The sequence below is a fragment of the Patella vulgata genome, chromosome 6, assembly GCF_932274485.2.
Source record: "Patella vulgata chromosome 6, xgPatVulg1.2, whole genome shotgun sequence".
Taxonomy (NCBI): domain Eukaryota; kingdom Metazoa; phylum Mollusca; class Gastropoda; family Patellidae; genus Patella; species Patella vulgata.
In genome coordinates this window covers 26,415,851-26,437,860 of record NC_065884.2, presented here as the reverse complement: position 1 = coordinate 26,437,860, position 22,010 = coordinate 26,415,851, and the positions used below count along the sequence as shown (strand labels likewise).

Below are 22,010 nucleotides of genomic sequence, written 5' to 3'. Positions count from 1 at the left end.
ACGAGAAAAATAGAAATAGTCTGTACATTCCCTTGTTTTAATTCATTCTATACTTAACAAGCCAACAGGGAGGCAGATGTTCCCCGTCAAAATCCAAAAATAAATAGATGACACGCATTAATTAATTGCACATTTATTTTTTTTTTCAAAAGTATCAAGCAATCAAACTATACACTAAGTTTCATCACTCTCTATCAGATAGAATCAAGATTATCTTGTCCCAAGGCATTGACCAATGAAATTGATTAGCTCTGCTTATGTTCCAATGTCTTGACCAATCAAATTGCTTATCGCTCATTAGCCTAAGCAGAAAATTCTCACCATCGAAATTAGTCAAGGTAATGATATAATGATATCTATTTTCGGAGTTCTATCTCTCTCACTTCATTATAACCAAAGTTATTGTGCCTCAAAGCATCAACCAATCAGATTGCTTATCTCTGCTTACCCTAAGCTGAAAATTCTCATCTCCGAACTCCATCAAGGCATTCACCTAATAAACACCTATGCCGAGTGTGAACATTGTAACTCAATTAGAATGAGAGTTATTGTGTTCCAAAGTCTCGACCAATCAAATTGCTTATCACTCTGCTTACCCTGAGCAGAAAATGCTCATTATCAAACTTAGTCAAGGTACTGATGTAATGAAACTATACACCAAGTTTCATCACTTTCACTTAATTAGAACTAAAGTTATCGTGTCCAAAAGCATCAACCAATCAAATTGCTTATCTCTGCTTACCCTAAGCCGACAATGCTCATCTTCGAACTCCATCAAGGCATTGACCTAATAAACACCTACACCAAGTTTGAACATTGTAGCTCAATTAGAAAGAAAGTTATTGTGTCCCAAAAAGTGTGACGGACAGACTGACGAACGGACGGACAGATATACGGACGAACCCATTTTAATAGTTCCCTGCTTTCTTCGAAAGACGGGGGACAATAAAAACATATTAATGCACTGACTTTTTTTTTTTTTCTCGTTTTCTCTATCTAGTGACAGTCAATTATTATCTTTTATGAATTGTCAGATATCCTCCCACAGTCCATATAACAAATTTTGATCTTCAAAGGAATTATTAGTGAGCAGAAATTTGCCTGTGTATCTGTTATCACTCGTTACTTCAGTCAGTTAAGAAGTATAACTTGTGTTTTCATTTTGCTTTTGTCACTTCCGTTTTTTTAAATCTTCATTACGCATCTATCATAGTAATGATCTCTGTGTTAAAATTATATTTGGAATGTGTTGAACCAGCTCAATCTCATATGTGATAATGACTGACACAAATATTGTCCTTTAACATGTAATATATATCCAGGACAATGAATGGATGATTACTATCATTACCATATAATAAACAGCACAGGGTGGGATCGCAAAGACAAAAACAGGGGTCAACACTTAGAAATGAAATGCATATTCCACAATCCCTTTCATTTTTATTAATTCAGAAATACTTCATCGGATATATTGTTGGTTTACTATTTCTCCTGGTCATTAAGAGTATCATACTAATAGATAAAAAATTACTTTTGTGGATAGGATTATGCCTATAAGAACATATCTCAAAGATACTATTAAAGATCCTTTCAAACATTGTTTCTAGTCATTAGCAGATTTATGTTTTAGTTCAAAGAAAAATAGTCTTTGAAATATAACTTATATCTGTAACAATTTGAGAAGTTACTTCTGATTTAGTTTACATCTATAGACAAATCATTTCATTGTCAAATGTAGGCGTTACATTAGGACAACCTTTACCTGTTCAAAATACAAAGAAAGAGTTGATACAATTAAAAAAATATTAATAATTCTAAAATCATATCTTCCCAAAATCAATGGTTTGTCTGATTTATAACATAGTAAAACAATCTACAGTACCAGTTTATAAAGCCCACCATTGAGTCAAGTGAGTTGGTTTAATGAAAGGACAAAAAAAATATGCAAGGGAGGTAACTTGTCTAATTAAATATTATCTCCCCTTAGACCACGAAATGGACGAGATTTATAAAATGTGCTTAAATTTCATATTAGTGTAATTTGGAGAAAACTTGTCAAAACGATTTGCTAAATTACTAAAGGATGATTAAAGATTAATACTAAAGACTTCTAATAAACTCACTAACCTCCAATTGACCATTTTCCATATTCCAAATATGGATATCATTATCTCCACCTCCTGCTAATAAACGTGTTGCCTGTTCCTACAACAAATAAATGTCATTTCACTGTGGATTTCCCATTTAAATTCACAATCACATATATTAACATTAAAATCAGGATATTTGAGTAACATAGCAAAGAAATTTAAACCCTTAATTGATTGGATATGTAATCATCAGGTACAAACATGATGGACACTCAAATGTATGGTCACATGTACCAGTACATGTATTTCTAATCTGTAATGTTTAATTTACTTTACTCTTTCTTTCAAGAATAAGATAAGATACAAGTGAATGTTTTAATACTTGCCTGCTTATCTACAACCATTGAATTAACCTCAGGGTTAGTAAAAACACCCTTTTTAGGTAAGGAAAGAGACCAGATGATTTTAGGAGCCTTGTTGTGGATATCTGACCATTTCCATGCACATATATCACCTTCACCAGCACTGATTAAAAATGTGTCTGTTGAAGTCAAACAATAAATGGCACCCTCTTTACATCCTGGAAACAAAAATCATTCATTTTAAATTTTAAATAAATAAAAATAGCAAATAATATGAACTCTTGGAACATAACAATATATTATATGGCTACTGTTGTAAAATTCAAGTCAATTCCTACAGACTCTCCCGTAAACAATCTGACGGTGACTGGCTAAGATCCAAATCAAAATTGAATATCCATAAAGGTTCTGTGAGAATCTTGACTAATGTTGACAGCAAAACTTACCATTTTTTCATTGAACCACTCAACAAAGGGTGGAAAGAAATATTGTAATTGGGAAGATGCAGTTAGCATCCATTCAAAGCAGATTAATACCAAATCTACATTTAGCTGTTTTACAATTGACAAAGAATAACTAAGCCTTCTTACTTAACTTAGTACGGTACAAATCTGTTGTACCAAAAGGAATGTCCACATGAATTGTCACTAGTACAATATAAGTAATATGCACTATATACTGACATTTCTGGACTGCAGTGGATGATTACACAGAGATAATCTAGTAAAATAAGATAATGAATGCAGCAACCATTTAATCCTACCTTTAAAGCAATAAATTGGTAAACGGGAAGATTCGTTTGCTTCTGGTGATAAGGCTGATACCAAACTACAAATACATGGAATCCAAACATCAATTAAATTTTGGCTGATTACTGCAGAACGATCAATAGTACCGTAAGTACCATTGTAATAAACTTAAACAGCAAGTAATGTTTTGACATGCACTTACATGTAGAAGAACTACCAGTATTTGGTTTTAAATTTCCTGGGGGTTTTTTTGTGTGTATAAGATGGTAACACTAGTTCTTTTTTTAAAAAAATCTAAAAACCACTATTACACGGTCCCGAATGTCAATGTTAGCTGCCACTCCTTTTTGCTCATATTCTTGTTCATATTTCTATGAGCAGAAGGACTAAAATTACATCACAGCTTGTTGATTGGTGGAAAGTTATGACTTCTCACGGAGAACAGCAAAAATTGCTAAATGTTCAAATTTACCTGCCACATGTAAATTTCAACAGGTAGATTTCTACCGTTCTCCGTGAGTAGTCGTAACTTTCAGCCAAAACAAGGCGTGACATAAGTTTAGTCCTTCTGCTCATATTCTAGTTTATATTTCTATGAGCAGAAGGACTAAAATTATGTCACGGCTAGTTTATTGGTGAAAAGTTACAGAGAATGGCGGAAATTGCTAACGTTGAAATTTACCTGTGGCAGGTAACATTGACATTAGGGATCATGTTATACTTATGGAAAGGATATGTTGACATAATTACTTGCATTATTTAAAACCAGTGGCTGCCAGGCAAGATACACCCACATTTTCCAAGAGATGGATAGGGAACAAGTTAAAAAGAAAAGCAATTTTTTGTACAATTACGGGTCATAATCGAGAAACTTATAGTCTGAAATGCGCAAATATCAAAAGCGACTGATCATGAGATCTTTGGGACATAAAGATATGTTTTAAGTTTTATCAAATTTGGATAAAAATTGTGACCTCTAGAGGGTCCACAACCTTTGTATTACATACTTTTACACAATTTGCGTACAAAGAGCAGACATTTTGTCGAGCAGTTTCATTTCGATTTTCCCAAAATTCCAATTCAACCTTCATTCAACAATCAGGGGCCATAATCCAGGAAGTTACGTTCAGATATGCTCAATTATCAAAAGGAACCAAGATCTTAGTGTGTAACGGTGATATATTCATATGTTTTTTTTAAATCGGACAAAAATTGTTATCTCTACAGGAACCACAAGCTAAAAACGCGATCTTTCGTACAATCTTTGCGTTATAAACATGAATTTCAAGTTTCATCAAAATCGGATAAAAATTGTGACCTCTAGAGGGTCTACAACTTTGATATACCAGACCACAAGCTAAAAACACAATTTTTATACCAAGTTAAGGTCTGATACATGCCAATATCGAACGGAACTGAGATCTTTGGGAGATAGACCAATATTACAAGTTTCGTCAAAATGGGATAAATATTGTGACCTGTAGAGTGTCCACAAACAGATTATGGATGGACGTCTGGACAGGGGAGACGGCATAAAACGGTTGGATGATCTTTAAGGAGCACCTTTAATATTGATTCATTTTTAACAGGTAAAAAATAGACAAGGTTCATTTTACCTGAATATGGCAATTTGCCCATAATTATTAGCGGCTGCAATATATTTACCACAAGGTGAAAAACATTGGGTAAATATAGTCATGTGATATAACTGACGTGATTGTAAGCTTTGTTCCTGAAAAATACATATTATTGACAAAGGTTACTATTACAATCAGATACGGGCAAACAACTATTCATAAAATATAGTAACCAGCGGCTGCCAGGCAGGATACGCCCACATTTTCGAGAGATGGATAGAGAACAAGCTAACAAGAAAGTGATTTTCCTACAATCAAGGGCCATAATTCAGGAAATTACAATTCGATATGCGCATATATCGAAAGGAACTGAACGAACGGCAGCCATTTTGTCTGTCAATTTTGGGCCGATTTTCACGAAATTCGAACTCAGTCGTCCTCAGGGTGTAACGGTGATATAATAATACAGTTTTTTAAATCAGATAAAAATTATGACCTCTATAGAATCCACAAGCTAAAAATGCAATTTCTTGTACAATCAGGGGCCATAATTCAGGAAGTTACGGTCCGATATGTGCGAATATCGCAAGGAACCAAGATCTTTGGGTTATAAACTTACATTTCAAGTTTCAACAAAATCGGATAAAAATTGTGACCTCTATAGGGTCCACAACCTTGATATAACATATTCTTATGCTATTCCAGACCGAACGGCGGCCATTTTGTCTGTCAATTTTGGGCCGATTTTCACGAAATTCAAACTCAGTCGTCCTTAGGGTGTAACGGTGATATAATAATACGTTTTTTTAAATCGGATAAAAATTATGACCTCTATAGGGTCCACAAGCTAAATACGTGATTTTTCGTAAATCAGGGGCTATAATTCAGGAAATTACAGTCCGATATGCGCGAATATCGAAAGGAACCGAGATCTTTGGGTTATAGACTTATATTTCAAGTTTCAACAAAATCGGATAAAAATTGTGACCTCTATAGGGTCCACAACCTTGATATACCATTTTCTTACGCTATTTGAGAACGAACGGCGGCCATTTTGTCTTAATGATTCAACCATAAAGTATAAAATCACTGAAATAAGGCCTTAAAACTGTATGGGATAAAACAACCTATTGTAATAATTGTATGTATGTAAATTTGGGATGAAACACTCAAACACTCCGTGATACATAGCCATAGGCTAACTGTTTTGGGATGAAATGATCTACCATATCAACCATGATCGATTAAAGGTCAGTATTTGTCAATTTAAATCAATATTCATGTTGGGTAAAGATGGGCTTCTGATATCCAATATTAAAGACAAAATAAACATCGTGTACTGTACCATGATGTGTTTCAGCGCTACATGTATTTGTAACAAGGGACTCGAATAACGAGGCTATAGACATACTCCACAAGTCATGTCAAACGGTCACACCATATTCTTATCTGGAGAGCATGCGCAATAAATACTATTGTTGTAGAGATTGCAATTCGATTTAGACTTCTGGCATATTTCACCGAACATAACTGATTTGAAATTAGAGTAAACACGGAAACGATTGAATTTACATCATTTTATATACATTCATATTACATTATTATATGCGTTGCGACCCTTTTGTGTCAATTTCTAGGTCCCAAATATTAGCATTTTAGCTCCTTTAATGCCATGTATTATTTCTTTAAATGTTTTATGTGTTGCTGCTGGCTCTTCTTTTTCTTTTCAGGTAACTTTTATCTGGGGAGTCATACGCAACCCTAATGGAATGTCTATACATGTACCTCAAACGCTGAATTTGTCAACCACATAAAAGAACTTTTAACTAACTTTTAACTATTTGGAACTTATTGGACGGACATTTTTTAATATGTAAATAATCCACAGGTCCAGCTACATGTATGTGGTTTTATTGTGAGCACTTCTCTTTTTCATATAAAGCAAGCAGATTCCTTTTCCCCACAGTGTTTTTTTCTATCCGTACTGATGACGCCAAACATCAGTCAGCTGGACCTCCTGTTTTAACTTGTTATTATGACAAAGAGAGAAGAAGACACAATAGCGATTTTATAAGTGTGTTTAAGGTGACTTTTTGATGTACAAGGACTTTTTTATTTTTGGGCTTTTACCAATTTTCAACCCAAAGTGTAAATAATTTAATCAAATCAACCTGTCCATAATATCATAGTTATTGTATTGGATGTTAAATCTGTAATAAACAATAATAACAACAACAGTAAAAAGGTTCCTCGATGTTGCCCGTTTTGTCTTGAATGGAAATTTATACATTGTAAAAATTTAGAACAATGTCCAAAAATAAAGTTTGTGTACCTTCATGGATAATGTGTGACATGGAAAATTATATTTTCTATATTTATTTATTTGATGTAAATACTTAATGATAGGTTGCCAGGCAACAAAACATACGCCCACAGCAGCTATGTCGTCCGGGCAGTCAACAAGTGTTGTCACATATTTTTTCTTTCGTCAGTAATGAGAACATTTACAACTCACGAAAAATCTGATTACAACTACAAGTAACAAGAGCATCGCTACCGCTGCAATATACGTCCACATTCCTGCTTTGATTGATATGGTACTTTTTAAAACTAGAAATGGGCGTGGCTCTGCCCCTGGGGGTCGGGCATGCACCAAAAACAATAGGGATCTTCCTTGGGGTATAAGGAATAAGTATACCAAGTTTGAAGAAAATCCAGTAAGAATTGCGCCCTGTAGGCGACACAAAGACACACGAAAAGAAAATGGGAAATGGGCGTGGCTCTGCCCCTGGGGGTTGGGCATGTACCCCAAACGATAGGGATGTTCCTTAGGGTACAAAGAATGTGTATGCAAGATTATAAGTTAAGAAATGTGGCCTGTAGACGACAAACAAACAAATACTAGAAATGGGCGTGGCTCTGCCCCTGGGGGTCGGGCATGCACCAAAAACAATAGGGATCTTCCTTGGGGTATAAGGAATAAGTATACCAAGTTTGAAGAAAATCCAGTAAGAATTGCGCCCTGTAGGCGACACAAAGACACACGAAAAGAAAATGGGCGTGGCTCTGCCCCTGGGGGTTGGGCATGCACCCCAAACGATAGGGATGTTCCTTAGGGTACAAAGAATGTGTATGCAAAGTTTCAAGATTATTAGTTAAGAAATGTGGCCTGTAGACGACAAACAAACAAATACTAGAAATGGGCGTGGCTCTGCCCCGGGGGGTCGGGCATGCACCAAAAACAATAGGGATCTTCCTTGGGGTATAAGGAATAAGTATACCAAGTTTGAAGAAAATCCATGAAGAATTGCGCCCTGTAGGCGAACCACAGACACACACACACACACACACACACACACACACACACACACATACATACATACACACACACACACACACAGACAGGGGCGACGGCATGATACGTTCACATTATGAATGTGGACGTATAAAAACCCATGAAGTAATAAGCAGAAAAAATTAGAATTTGTTCGGATTGTTTGTCTTATGAACTTAAACAATTTATATTGACTTTAGCCTCTTGAGTGAATGAATGAATGAAATGGAGTGTTAGCCTCTAGAACACGCACAAGATTTTTTAAAGTGATCAAGGGCCTTAACTCTGGCAGTAATTATCGGAAATTGTTGAAAATGAATTTAAAGTCAATCAGATATTAATTTTAGCCTCTAGAGTGTCCACAAGATATTTCAACGCGATCAAGGGCCATAATTCTGGCAGTAATTATTGGAAATTGTTGAAAATCATAATTTAAAGTCAATCGGATATTAACTTTAGTCTCTAGAGCATCAACAAGATATTTCAAAGTGATCAAGGGCTATGACTATGGCAGTAACTATCGGAACTTAATGAAAATCAATAGGCTTCTGTGTATAAGTTTAAAGTCAATCGGATATTAACTTTAGCCACTACTGTCCACAAGATATTTCAAATTGATCAAGGACCATAACTCTGCAAGTAATTATCAGAAATTGTTGAAAATCAATAGGCTTCTTCGTTTCATGACCTTAAAAACTGTGTATAAATTTAAGTCAATCGGATATTAATTACAATTTTAGCCTCTAGAGCGTCCACAAGATATTTCAAAGTGATCAAGGGCCATAACCCTGGCAGTAACTATCGGAAATTGCTGAAAATCAAATGGTGTCTTGGTCTCATGACCTTAAACACTGTGTATAAATTTAAAGTTAATCGGATATTAACTTTAGCCTCTAGAGCATCCACAAAAATTTTCAAAGTGTTCAAGGGCCATAACTCTGGTAGTAATTATCGGAAATCGCTGAAAATCAATAGGCTTCCTCGTCTCGTGGCCTTAAACAATGTGTATAAATTTAAAGTCAATCAGATATGATCTTTAGCCTTTACAGCGTTCACAAGATTTTTCAAAGTGATCACTGTTCTATCAATATGCTGTGGATATTATTATACAGACTCATCAATGTAGGCTTATCTTAATATATTTATTAAGTAAAAACAATCTTGCGACCCAACTTGGTCTAACATGCTTACAGCTCTCCGTTTTCGTACAAGAACACATGCAATACTTTGTAAGGCAGAACTATAGTCTGTTTCAATATTCGATATTGTATTAATAGTCATTATCATATAAGTGTTACTTCTGAACTCATTTATGCAACATCTCCCTCCTTAAAGGATATAGTAACAAAACCTTAAATTCTGACCATAATTACTATAGTGTCTAAATCTTCAAGTGTCCTATAACTGAAACATAATAAAAATGTTATTTACCAAATAACTATAATTTTCAAGTATTAGAAACAGATAAACAAACACAATGTCGATTGTTCTTTAATCACGATATCACAAAGGCGTTATAATTTTGCGACCTGAGCGACGTAAAGGTTGTACTGGATCTGGTGGAGGAAGTTCTTGTTGAACGATATTTGGTTTGTGACATGCATGATCATGTATATCAGTCCAATCAGTTGGGTCTTCATCGGAATGATTACCATGAAAATTAACGGAATTGGCGAGGAATAGGTGACGACGATTTCGCCTAAATAATCCAAATCTGGTTCTCACCATATACGATCTCGGTTGATTACATTTACTAACTATGGTCCCTGGCGTTCCACGTTTCTCCCAGTCTAATTTTACAAATACTCTGTCCCTTGGTTTCAGTTCTGAGAGATTTCGTGCTGAATAATGTTTATTAAAATTTCGTTGTGAACACTGCTTTCTGTCACTATCTCCTCTTCTTACATCCTGGAGATTCGGCCATCTTGGTTTAAGATTTTTCGAAAGAGTTGGTAATGTGGTTCTGATTTGTCGTCCCATTATTAATTGAGCGGGGCTTGATCCTGTAACTTGGAGAGGAGTAGACCTATATATCAATAATGCTAATGTTGGATCACTCTGTTGTAGTATACTTTTAGCAGTCTTAACAGCTCGCTCTACTTCTCCGTTAGCTTGTGGGAAATAAGGACTGGTAGTTACGTGCGTTATACCGTAATCACTACAAAATGTTAGAAACTATCAAGCCCCGTGGGTTTTCTCCGGGTCCTCCGGTTTCCCCCACCGCTAAAGACCTCTACACCCAAGCGAATTATTGAAATAAAATTAAACCATATGTTAGTCACAAAATGACCTAGTTTGTGTCGAGTGGACGTTAAACACCATTTCTACCCCCCCCTGCTCTACTGTATCACCTCTGTACTGTATCATATTTATACATGAATACGTGTACTATTTCTTATCTCTATCATACGGTCTGTCATTGAGTCAACTGGCGGGGTTTCGATTACCCGGTTGTACGTGACAAGGAGTAGGGTCACCTGTCCAGCCTCGTTGGTTTTCTCCGGGTCCTCCGGTTTCCTCCAACTGCTAAAGACCCCTACGCGCAAGCGAATTATTGAAATAAAATTGAACCATGTGTCAGTCACAAAATGACCTAGTTTGTGTCTCTCTCATTTCAAATCTCTACAGCTTCATATCTCTAATGCATGAATATTGTAGTGCACTACGTTATATATTTCAGAGGATACTACTGTTGTTCACAGAACTAAAAGAAAAATAAAATCTACTAAAAGATCTTCATTCCTTTATCCCAAATTAAATACACAGAAACAAACAGAAACATATTGTATATGCAAGAAACCATATGCAACTAGTCAAGGCCAAGAAATGATGCAATGTGAAGAATGTTTAGAATGGTACCATTTTTACTGTTTGAAAATCGACACGTCATACACGGAACAGATCCTGGAAAAACCAGAATGTACATTGTTCAAATGTGGCATAAACTATTGTAATAATGGCCAAAAGTTATTACGAATAATTCCGTTTACAGATAAATGCAGAATAGATATGGATGACGAAGTGGATAAATCCCAGTACCATTTTGATTCAGTTGAAGGTTTGATTGACATTCTCAGAAATGACATCTCTGAAAAACAACATGTTGCACCTGATAATCCACCTAAATCCCTGCACCATTTTGATTCAGTTGAAGGCTTGATTGACATTCCCAGAAATGACATCTCTGAAAAACAACATGTTGCACCTGATAATCCACCTAAATCCCTGCACCATTTTGAATCAGTTGAAGGCTCGATTGACATTCTCAGAAATGACATCTCTGAAAAACAACATGTTGCACCTGATAATCCACCTAAATCCCTACACCATTTTGAATCAGTTGAAAGCTCGATTGACATTCTTAGAAATGACATCTCTGAAAAACAACATGTTGCACCTGATAATCCACCTAAATCCCTGCACCATTTTGATTCAGTTGAAGGTTTGATTGACATTCTCAGAAATGACATCTCTGAAAAACAACATGTTGCACCTGATAATCCACCTAAATCCCTACACCATTTTGAATCAGTTGAAAGCTCGATTGACATTCCCAGAAATGACATCTCTGAAAAACAACATGTTGCACCTGATAATCCACCTAAATCCCTGCACCATTTTGATTCAGTTGAAGGCTCGATTGACATTCCCAGAAATGACATGTCTGAAAAACAACATGTTGCACCTGATAATCCACCTAAATCCCTGCACCATTTTGATTCAGTTGAAGGCTCGATTGACATTCCCAGAAATGACATCTCTGAAAAACAACATGCACCTAGGACAAGAATCTCAAGCAAGACTATTGGCAACATACTTGGCAAATCATTGTCGGAATCTGGTTACTTTACAAAATCCATCCCAAACACTTCAAGTTTTGATATATCAATGGATCTTTGGAATCATTTACACGATGCATTACGTGCAAAAAACATCGAAAAAAGGGGTAAGGGGCTTCCGGCATCCAGAACATTTAATGCGGGTGAATGGCAGATACTTGTAAAACATGGCATTGCTAAATCCAACCCTTATTGCGTTTTCATGTTCAAGACACACAGAGTTGCCATATCAGAAAGAAATTTTAAGAATAAAAACCAGTTCATGGCAGACGGAGTGTGTAAATTTACTGATTGTAATGTTAAATTACATTTAAAAATGAACGTGGTCCCCAAAATGTTGCTAACTTATGAAGGCAGTATTTGTCACGATAATACCCACTCAGAGGCGAGACCTATTCGAAAAGGAGAAAGAAGTCAGTTATATAAATTTTTTAAACATGGAGCGATTCCAAGTAAATGAAATGAAATGAAATGGGGTTTAACGTCCTACTGTTCTGCTCCTAAACTGGGCTAATGAAGACGGGCATGCGCCATACAGTGTGCTATGAGGGAAATTTTGCCCGGGCAGCGGCGCTACGGCCTACTCTTATATCGAATTCCAACTGCCAAGGCATCTTTTACGTGCACGCCAATATGTACACGGGACCTTGGTTTTTTGTCCCATCCGAACGACTAGACAGCTGTCCTTGTCAGGCCCTCCGTCCTGCATCACTGACAAGGGGAAACCACGCCGGAAAATCTGGATGAACTTTCTCGGCCAATGCAGGGATCGAACACCCGACCTCCAGGCTAGCGAGCCAGCGTCTTACCCACTTAGCCACGTGATCCCCCGATTCCAAGTAAAGTAGCCGGGGATGTACTTGTATCCAAAGAAGCAGATGTTCTAATTTCTGGAAACCTTAACGATATCGGTAGTAAAAAGAATGTTCTACAGAAAGTGGCCAGTGAAAGTAACCAGATGGGGCGCATGGATCGAGATACGTTCAATAGTTTATTAAGTCTGAAGACCAAGTTCAAGAGCAAATGCCCTAATGAAATAGGATTTATTCAGAATATTGGATTTGATCCTTTCTTCGTATACTTTTGGTCAGAAAAGAGTATCCAACTTTGGAACAGCATACAGACAGGCGCTGTTTATGTCGATGCAACTGGCAATGTCTGTAGGAAAATGTCCGAAAGATCGACCACACTTTACTATGAACTTGCAGTGCAACATCCCCTAAAAGGAGGAACCACCATCCCCATCGCTGGCTCCTTCTGTCAAAAGCAGAGACAACCTCAAATTTCAGACTTTCTTGCGAATTTCCGATATGCAGAAAAAACAGAAAAGAGCAAGAGGTTAATGGCACAACCAAAACAACTAAACTGTGATTGGGGAATGGCAATAATCCTCTCGGTTTTGGATGTGTTTAACTCTGAGGATCTCAGACAATACCTAAAGAGAACGTGGGAAATTGTATGTGGGTCACGAAATGCCACACTAGATGATGACAAAACCATCATTCATATTTGTTTATGCCACCACATGAAATTAATGAAACAGAAGTGTACCTCCACGGGTTTGCAAGAGTTCCCTTTTAAAATGTATTTTGCCAGTCTCCTTGTATCCTCTTGGACTCTTAGACGGAATTATTATCCTGACAAGCAAATATATATCCCAAGCAGTTCAAGACCACAGCAAACGTTTGGTGGCTAAACTTAATAATTTAGATCCATCCACTGAATCAAATTATTTGCATATGTCTGTAAATCCTGATCAAATTTCTCAGCCCACTGCTATCTATATTTGTAATGAAGAAGAAGACATGATGAGATCTAAAGACTCTCCGTTTAAACTTTGGGGACAAAGTTGTTATGATGAAGCTCAGGCCATTATTAATTCGGTTCATTGTATAGAATCAATGGAATTAAATAACAGGTATTGTCCAGAATTCATAGAGATAATCCTTAAAAGTTATATCCCTACTCTGCCACTTTGGTCCAATATCATGCTTGGAAATGTCACAAGACATTCTGTAAGGTCGGAAACAAATCAAGATATACATGAAGAGGTGAGCAGAACAAACAGTGTCACAGAGCAAAGATTTAACGTCCTGAAAAATATTCATTTGCATGGTAAGAGGCAATTACGAGTGGATGACTTCGCATTTGAATTAGAAAGCGCATACAAAATTGATAAAAAAAAAACAGCCGCATTACAATATTTGAAACCCCAAAGAAAAAAAAACAAAACAAAGACCCCGCAAGTAGTTGATCTAGTGAGAGAACATTGGCAGAAACGTGGGAGTGATGTGCTCAATCAACTTGGCAGATATCAGCATAAACCAAGGCATCAAATATCCATAACATCTAAATCTAAAACAACAGATTCGACACCTCAAGCTGATCAAGACGTACACCCTAGATTGTCCAATCTTGGTAATTCTTGTTGGTTTAACTCGATAATACAAGCCACAAATGCCACGTGTTTGGTTGATATTCTTCTAATGAATGAAGATAATTACTCTGAAGAAATGCACCACATAGCAGAAATTTGGAAACAGTTGCGTTCCAGAAGGCCAAATGTTCCAGAAAAATTCTTAACCAACATTTTCAGTTCACCATACCGAAGCAGCATATTCACAACTATCCAACAGGATGCTACCGAGTTCCTCACTACCATCGTGGCTGAAATGGTAGAGCTGTCCAATCATGCAGACCAGTGTAAGATTCATGTTAGTATGTTTAATCAGTATCCATAATATTATAACATAGGGTGGCGACTCGACATATGATAAAATACAAAAAAACTAAACATGTAAAACCAGCTTACAAAGTAAAAATATTATGTCGAAAGCAGTGCATTTAAACAAAGCTTACAGGCGAAGGCTCTTCATCAGGTTTAAAATCTTGGTGTGTATGGCGCTGGCACACTAACTTTTGGCCTTACGATAGGCTGTGATAGATAGTTTTTGAAAATAATTTTACCTAGTAATGGGAATTCAACTGAAACGTTGTTGATCTGATTGCTAATCGTCCTCATTATATTTCAGATTATCTACACAAAAACGTGTCAATTATGTGGTCATTCAACAGCACATACACAGGAAGAATTCTGTCAATTTTTAACCCTCCTCTGTGAAACACAAATGGAAACGATTTTCACTCAAGATTTGTTAGATGAGCAATAAAACAATACTTCAGAGTGTCCACATTGTGGCGGAGGAATAGCGGAAATAATCACGTATGATAAGGTACCTGAAACATTTATCTTAGTCTTGAAAAGATATTTGACTGATGAGAACGGGAGACCAAGAAAAAATTCTATAAAGGTTATACCAGATGAGAATATACTAATCGGCAACGTTGTGTTACAGCTAAAATCAATGAGGTACCGGCAGAATTAAACCGGAAGCTAGGTGGCGCGCAAAGAAAGTAGGACACGGAAGTGTCAGTCTCGTCTGCTCTACGCTTCACTGACAATCATTTTCATTCTCACCGCCCGTTTTGGTTTTCTGTGTGAATTAAATAATGCCAGCTCATTGTTGCGTACCGATGTGTAATGGGAAAGGTGGGCATAAATTTCCGCTGGACCCTGTTGAGAGACGGCGATGGATTCAGGCCGTAAAAAGAGGAGAAAGTCGCTACGGAGATGTCCTACTTTCTTACAGCGCCACCAGGCGGATTAGTTCTGCCGGTACCTCATTGTTTGCCACCAAGGCGGACATTACATATCACATGTCTTGAAATATTTCGGAAATAATCATTACATTATAACATTGGATGATAACGTGGTGCAAAAAGAAAGGTTATCAACATGCTGGCCATTATTCATTCAGTCCAACAGTTACATATTAATGTACAACACAGCTGAGCATATTTATGCAATTGAACCGGACAAATAATTTAAGGGGATTAATTTCATGTGGTCTCCATCCAAACCCTCTGTTACGCTATTTTACCAAGATTTTGCCTAATAGTTTGGATGCAGCTATGGCGGGTGTGGCGCCAGGCAGGGTAAGCTTACTCTTCCGGACACCTGTTACCACTGTTTGTCGTGTATTTTGTACACGGTGAACAGTCCATATACTGGTTACACTATTTTGCCTTATTACACTATTTTGCCTATACCGTTTTTTTTAGGACTTCGAATTTTGGCTAATGGTTTGGATTGTTCGTACTTGGTTTTATTTTATTTTATTACGATCAGCTATGTGTTAATGTATTGAACAGGATGGCGTTTAGCTATGTGTTTGTGGCTAAACTAGTGGATGATATCGATCTCAAAGCATCCATCAACATTTTACTGGTCAATTTTGTTTCCTAATAGCACACTGCATGGCGTATGCCCGTCTTCGTTAGTTCAGATGACGCAGAGGGTGGGCGTTAAACCCAATTTCATTCGTTTATCTACAGATTTGGACAACGAATTTGACAGTTCCAGTTTGTATCTAAACCCACAGGAAAGTGTTTTAAATACACTCTTGTATTGGGTGACTCAACAGAAGCGGCCGTTTGATAAAACAGACTTGACCTAAAAGAGGGGATAGTGTTACCTATTAAATCGGAATAAGTGTATACCTACATTTAGTGAATATGTACCAATAACATGTGACTCCATTGACATACAGAACTCTGGAGTTAATTATTGATATTATTATTATTATTATTACAGCATATTTATAGTGCGCCCTTTCATATAACATGTTCAGGGGCACTTTACAAAGTAACAATTCAATCATAAATAAACAACAAGATTATGGACATGTTAACGATTCCATACAGAGTCAGTTAAAAGCCTGATTAAATAAATGTGTTTTAAGTTGTTTTTTAAAGGAATATAGAGATGTACAACATCTTAAACTAAATGGTAATTATTCCATAAAACAGGTGCTTGATAACTAAAAGAGCGCTGACCATAAGAGACTAGTTGAACAGTTTTGGACTATAAAAGTAGTTTATCCGATGTACGTAATGTTTGGCCAGGTGTATAAAGTTCTAAAAGATCTGAGAGGTAAACAGGAGCTAAATTATTTAAACATTTAAAAGTAAGTAATAAAAACTTAAAATCAATTCGATATTTAACAGGTAACCAGTGTAAATTATATAAAACAAGAGTTATGTGGTCACATTTCTTAGTTAAAGTAACAAGTCTAGCTGCAGTATTCTGTACTTTTTGTAATTTATCTATAAGCTTTAAAGGTAAACCAACTAAATGTAAAAGTGAATTAAAGTTATCTAATCGAGAAGTGGCCAGAGAATTAACAAGTGACTTAGTGGCCTCTACAGTTACACATTTACGTATTTTACCTATATTTCTGATATTACAATAGCACAATTTACAAATATTATTTACTTGAGCTCCCATAAGCATAAAACTATCAAAAATTGGCCAATATTACGAACAGAATAAGATGAAAATATATCACAATTACCAATTACAACAGGGGGTTATCATGTGCAAATTTACTTAATTGATGCCTTGAGCCTAATAACAAATATTCGGTTTTATCATCATTCAATTTTAGAAAGTTCTTTGACATCCATTTTCTAATTTCACTAATACAGTTCTCAAGTTGCAATTTTGATAAACTGAAAGAAGATGGACAATTAGGTGTAAATGAAATATATAATTGAGTATCATCGGCATACAAATGAAAGCTGAGACCATATTTTCTGACACTATCACCTAATGGTGACGTATAGAGGGTAAATAAAATCGGACCAAGAACAGAACCTTGGGGAACCCCAGATGACAAAACAGATTCAGACGACGATTTGCAATTAACTAAAATACACTGTTTTCTAGCCACAAGATAGCTTTCTAAAAGATTTAATGCAGAGCCACAAATACCGAATTTAAATTGAAGTCTACGTAGAAGTAGGATGGAAGGGTCCACCGTGTCGAAAGCAGCAGATAAATCTAATAAAATTAAAAATGTACATTTTCTATTATCAATTTCCATTAAAATATCATTTGAAACCCAGGTTAAAGCTGTTTCGGTACTGTGAAATTGTTTATAAGCACTTTGAAATGGTTTATACAGTTATCATCTAGATGGGCCTTTATCTAAGAAGCAATACCTTTCTCCAATATTTTAGAAATAATACTTAAGTTAGAGACAGGTCTGTAATTTTTAAAAACATTAGGATCCAGTGTAGACTTTTTAATTAAAGGGGTAACAAAAGCTTGTTTGAAAACGTTGGGAATAGTAGAGGATGCTATACAAGAATTAATAATATTGGTAAAAACTGGAATAACTTCGTCTAGACAGTCCTTAAGAACAGGAGTCGGAACAGGATCTAATGAACAAGATTTAGGAGCAGACGATTTAATTAGCTTTAAAACAAAAGATTCACTAACCAAGTTAAAATTTTCTAAATAAACAGAATTTTCGAACTTATCAGCTTTCCTGGGCCGGATTTAAGACTGAATCGAGAGAGAGAGAGAGAGATGGGGTTTAACGTCCACTCGACACAAACTAGGTCATTTCGGGACTAACATATGTTTATTTTTAATTTTATTTCAATAATTCGCTTGCGCGTAGGGGTCTTTAGCAGTGGGAGGAAACCGAAGGACCCGGAGAAAACCCAATGAGGTTGAACAGGCGACCCTACTCCTTGTCACGTACAACCAGGGATTCGAAACCACGCCAGTCGACTCAATGACAGACTTTATGATACAGCGCGCGCACGCTAACCATTCAGCCATCCAACCCCCCCAAGACTGAATCAAGGGCTTTCAGAAATAATCTATGGTGCCACATGAAAGAGGGATAAACACTCTTTAATTCCATGCCATGCATTTAGTGGCTTAAAGAAATAAAATAGCAGCGGCCGTTTGGTAAAACAGAATTAACAAGACGGGGGGTGGGGGGGAGGGGTACTGCTTTCCTAGGACGGATTTCAGATTATGCTGAGGACTTTCAAGAATAATCTATGGTGCCACATGATAGAGGGATAAACACTCTTTCATTCAATTCCAAGTATTGAGTGGCTCAAGTAAATCAAAAAGCAGCGGACGTTTGGTAAACAGAATTGACATTAAAAAAATTTAAGTGTTTTGCGGTTTAACCGGTAATTAATTCAACCTGTTTTGCGGTGTATTGCAGTGACTTTCCGAAATTATCTATGGTGCTACAGAAATGGGGGATAAAGACTGTATCATTTCATGCCAATTATTGTATGTCTTCGGTGGTTTAAATAGATTAGTAGTGCGGACATTGGTTATTTATTCCGTACGCTCACTTTAACGGCTAAATATTGTGTTTTGTTAACCGCAGCTTTAAGTCCGCTCAGCCTAACGTCCGCTGACTTCAGTCCAACGGGCGAGCCGAGCGTAATCATGAGACCTACGACTACGATGACACGTTCATAGCTGAACTGGGTTTTCTTCTGAAAGTCTCACTTCTTTGTTAAAATCAGCCGTCGGGTTTTTTTTTTAATTACCTCATTCTTAAATAAAAATGTGTCGAAGTAGAATTAATACAAACCTGCATTTTTGTTTCACAATTAAAGTGTAGCCTACTTTAGAAATAAAACAATTTTCTAAATGTGTTTCATTGCCGCCATTAAAATTGTTAATTTCCGTTTCCGGTGAAGACGGAAGCAAACAATAGAATTGTTCAATGAAATTCACGACAATTGGTTCGATTATTCATCGATGAACTAGGCTAAAGTTTACCTTTTTCTCATCTTCTGCTTTGAGTAAGTAAAATAAAGTAAATCAAAATGTTTGCCTGTTGTTGAATTATTGACCAAAACTTGAAAATATCAAAACTTACATTTTGGAGAGCTGCCGTATGGATTAGGCCTAAAAAAGGAATTCTGTCTGAGTGATATTGATAATTGATAGACCTAGGCATACTGAATCTTTAGTTTTAAATTAAATGTTGATGTTCTAGGCTAGAAAGTTTTGAAAGAATTGATAGCCTACTGAGAACCAAGCGGTTTGATTTTTCCAACCACAGGCAGTTTCACAAGAAAAAGGAGTTATTTTTCAGGGTTCACGATCTTTCCTGTGTAATCCAATGATCTTTTTGAGACGAAAAACATATACAATTATCCAATAAAGATGTTTTTTTTTTTTCTTAAATAGTTTTAACCAAATGTTTGTTGATAGGTCTACCCATGATAATTAAAAAACTAGTACCATAACAATCAAGCACAGTGCTAAATTATATTTAGTATTGGTCTCAGAGAAAAAGCATTAACCAGTGTTTAGCATTAACCAGTTGTTTTAGCCTTTCATTTTCTGTTTTTTTTTTATATTCCAGATCTTTTATCAGGAGTGGTATTGTTGACACCTTAATACATTGAGAAAGAAGATTGACCAAAATGTTACCAACAGAAAGTGTACAGAAACATATAGTGAAAAGACTAGCTGGCTATGTTCCTTCTTTTACTGATATTTTTGATGAAGAATCCTTCTATATATTTGCAGTTTGTATTGTAATAGCAACAATACTGTGTGCTGTTATGGCATCCAAATATATCAAAGTCAACGATTTTTCACACATTGATTAAATTTGAGATAGGCAGGTGAATTTTACTGAACAAGGCTGTGAAAATTCAGTAGTTTAATAAAATATTGTACCGGTATATTTTTATGTCTGACACAGACAATTTTGTATTGAACATGGCAAATTCCAAGGTCTTGTTGTGTGATAATTTGTGTCTGACAATGTCTGTGACAGATGCCTTATGTTCAGGCATGATTAAATACAAAATTTATCACCTGTACATGTCAGTGTACGGTCCATGGTGTCACTCATATTAAATTCTCTTCCATAAAACATTAATGTGACCACATACCGGTAAGCTTATGTCTGCTATGGACCCTATACATTTTCAGTCATGAAATAAGACTTTGCTCCCTCATTCCCATGGGTTAGTCTATTGTTGAACCTATGTACATTTTTACTACTGTTTGCTGATGACCATTAAATAGTGACTTAATACCCTGTCTGTCAGTTTCTTTTAGAATTCTACAAGAAATCATTATTTGTTCACATTTTTATCTAGTCAACTCAATTTTTGTTTTTTCCCCTTTTTAACGTATTGTGCAATTACATACACTACATATTATTATGTAAAATGATCTTTTCTTGCAGTTTTGTGTTTGACCCATTTTGGTTTGAAAGAACTAATTGCTATATGATGTATTATTTATTTATATATACCATATTTTTTCTGCTTTATCTTTCTCAGTGTTGTGATCTTCACAATTAATGTGCAATATTTAATACAATGTTTATGTAAATAAATATTTGAATACTTTATTTTTTGTCATCTTTTTGGCTGGCATTGAACAACAGGAAATACGGAAAACACTTTCTTTATTCTAAGGCCACACCAATTTTTCTGTCGACATAAAAAAATAGCCATTTCAATCATGTGAATTTGATATAGGCACAACTAAGTACTTTTGGTTTTTAAATAAGTATTTTATCCGAAAAAATAGGATTTTTTTTTTTTTTTATATTTTTCCAGAAGAACAGAAAACCAATTTGGCATTGCCTTACAGTAACACTCCTTTGGAATACCTATAGACATATGACACAGCATCCATGTAGAAACATAATATATTAACCACTACATTTAAAAGAATTCTATCTTTTTCTTCCCATTATAGAATAAATCCACATTAATATTAGATTCTGTTTGAACAAATAATCTCCTCTCAGTCGTTTCTATGCATTGGACTCTGTCTAAAATAATCCTATGCGATCTCAACTACTACATAATGATGCTGTATATCAAATCCATTTAAAAACAATGAATGAAATCGTATAATGATTTTAGTTTCACCTGTCCGGTCAAAGAAATGTGGAGCTTAAAAAGTAAGATAACCCAATTATATTAAGTCCCACGGCATAATCCAGATCCACAGTCTTTGATGACAGTGAAGGCTTATTTGAATCGGACCGCAGTTATCTGTGCATATTTTAATTCATTAGGTTAAAGAAATATATGAAATGTATTAGTAAAAATAAACCATAGTCTCATTTATTGAAAATAGAGTTGCCCTCTTTCTACATATTCATAGAGAAATGAACTGTGTGGTTCGAACACAAA

At 35.8% G+C, this 22,010-nt stretch overlaps 1 protein-coding gene across 1 annotated transcript in view; it reads right to left on the bottom strand.

The window, feature by feature from the left end:
• Positions 1-19,509, bottom strand: part of LOC126823441 (THO complex subunit 6 homolog) — a 29,375-nt gene extending 9,866 nt beyond the window's left edge. The window contains exons 1-5 of the mRNA XM_050552296.2: positions 19,427-19,509; positions 4,821-4,936; positions 3,219-3,283; positions 2,480-2,673; positions 2,131-2,208 (exon numbers count right to left, since the gene is read on the bottom strand). Coding sequence (XP_050408253.1) covers positions 2,131-2,208; positions 2,480-2,673; positions 3,219-3,283; positions 4,821-4,936; positions 19,427-19,432 — 459 coding nt within the window. The 5' untranslated portion in view covers positions 19,433-19,509. The remainder of the gene's footprint in view (positions 1-2,130; positions 2,209-2,479; positions 2,674-3,218; positions 3,284-4,820; positions 4,937-19,426) is intronic.
• Between the last annotated feature and the right edge of the window lie 2,501 nt (positions 19,510-22,010).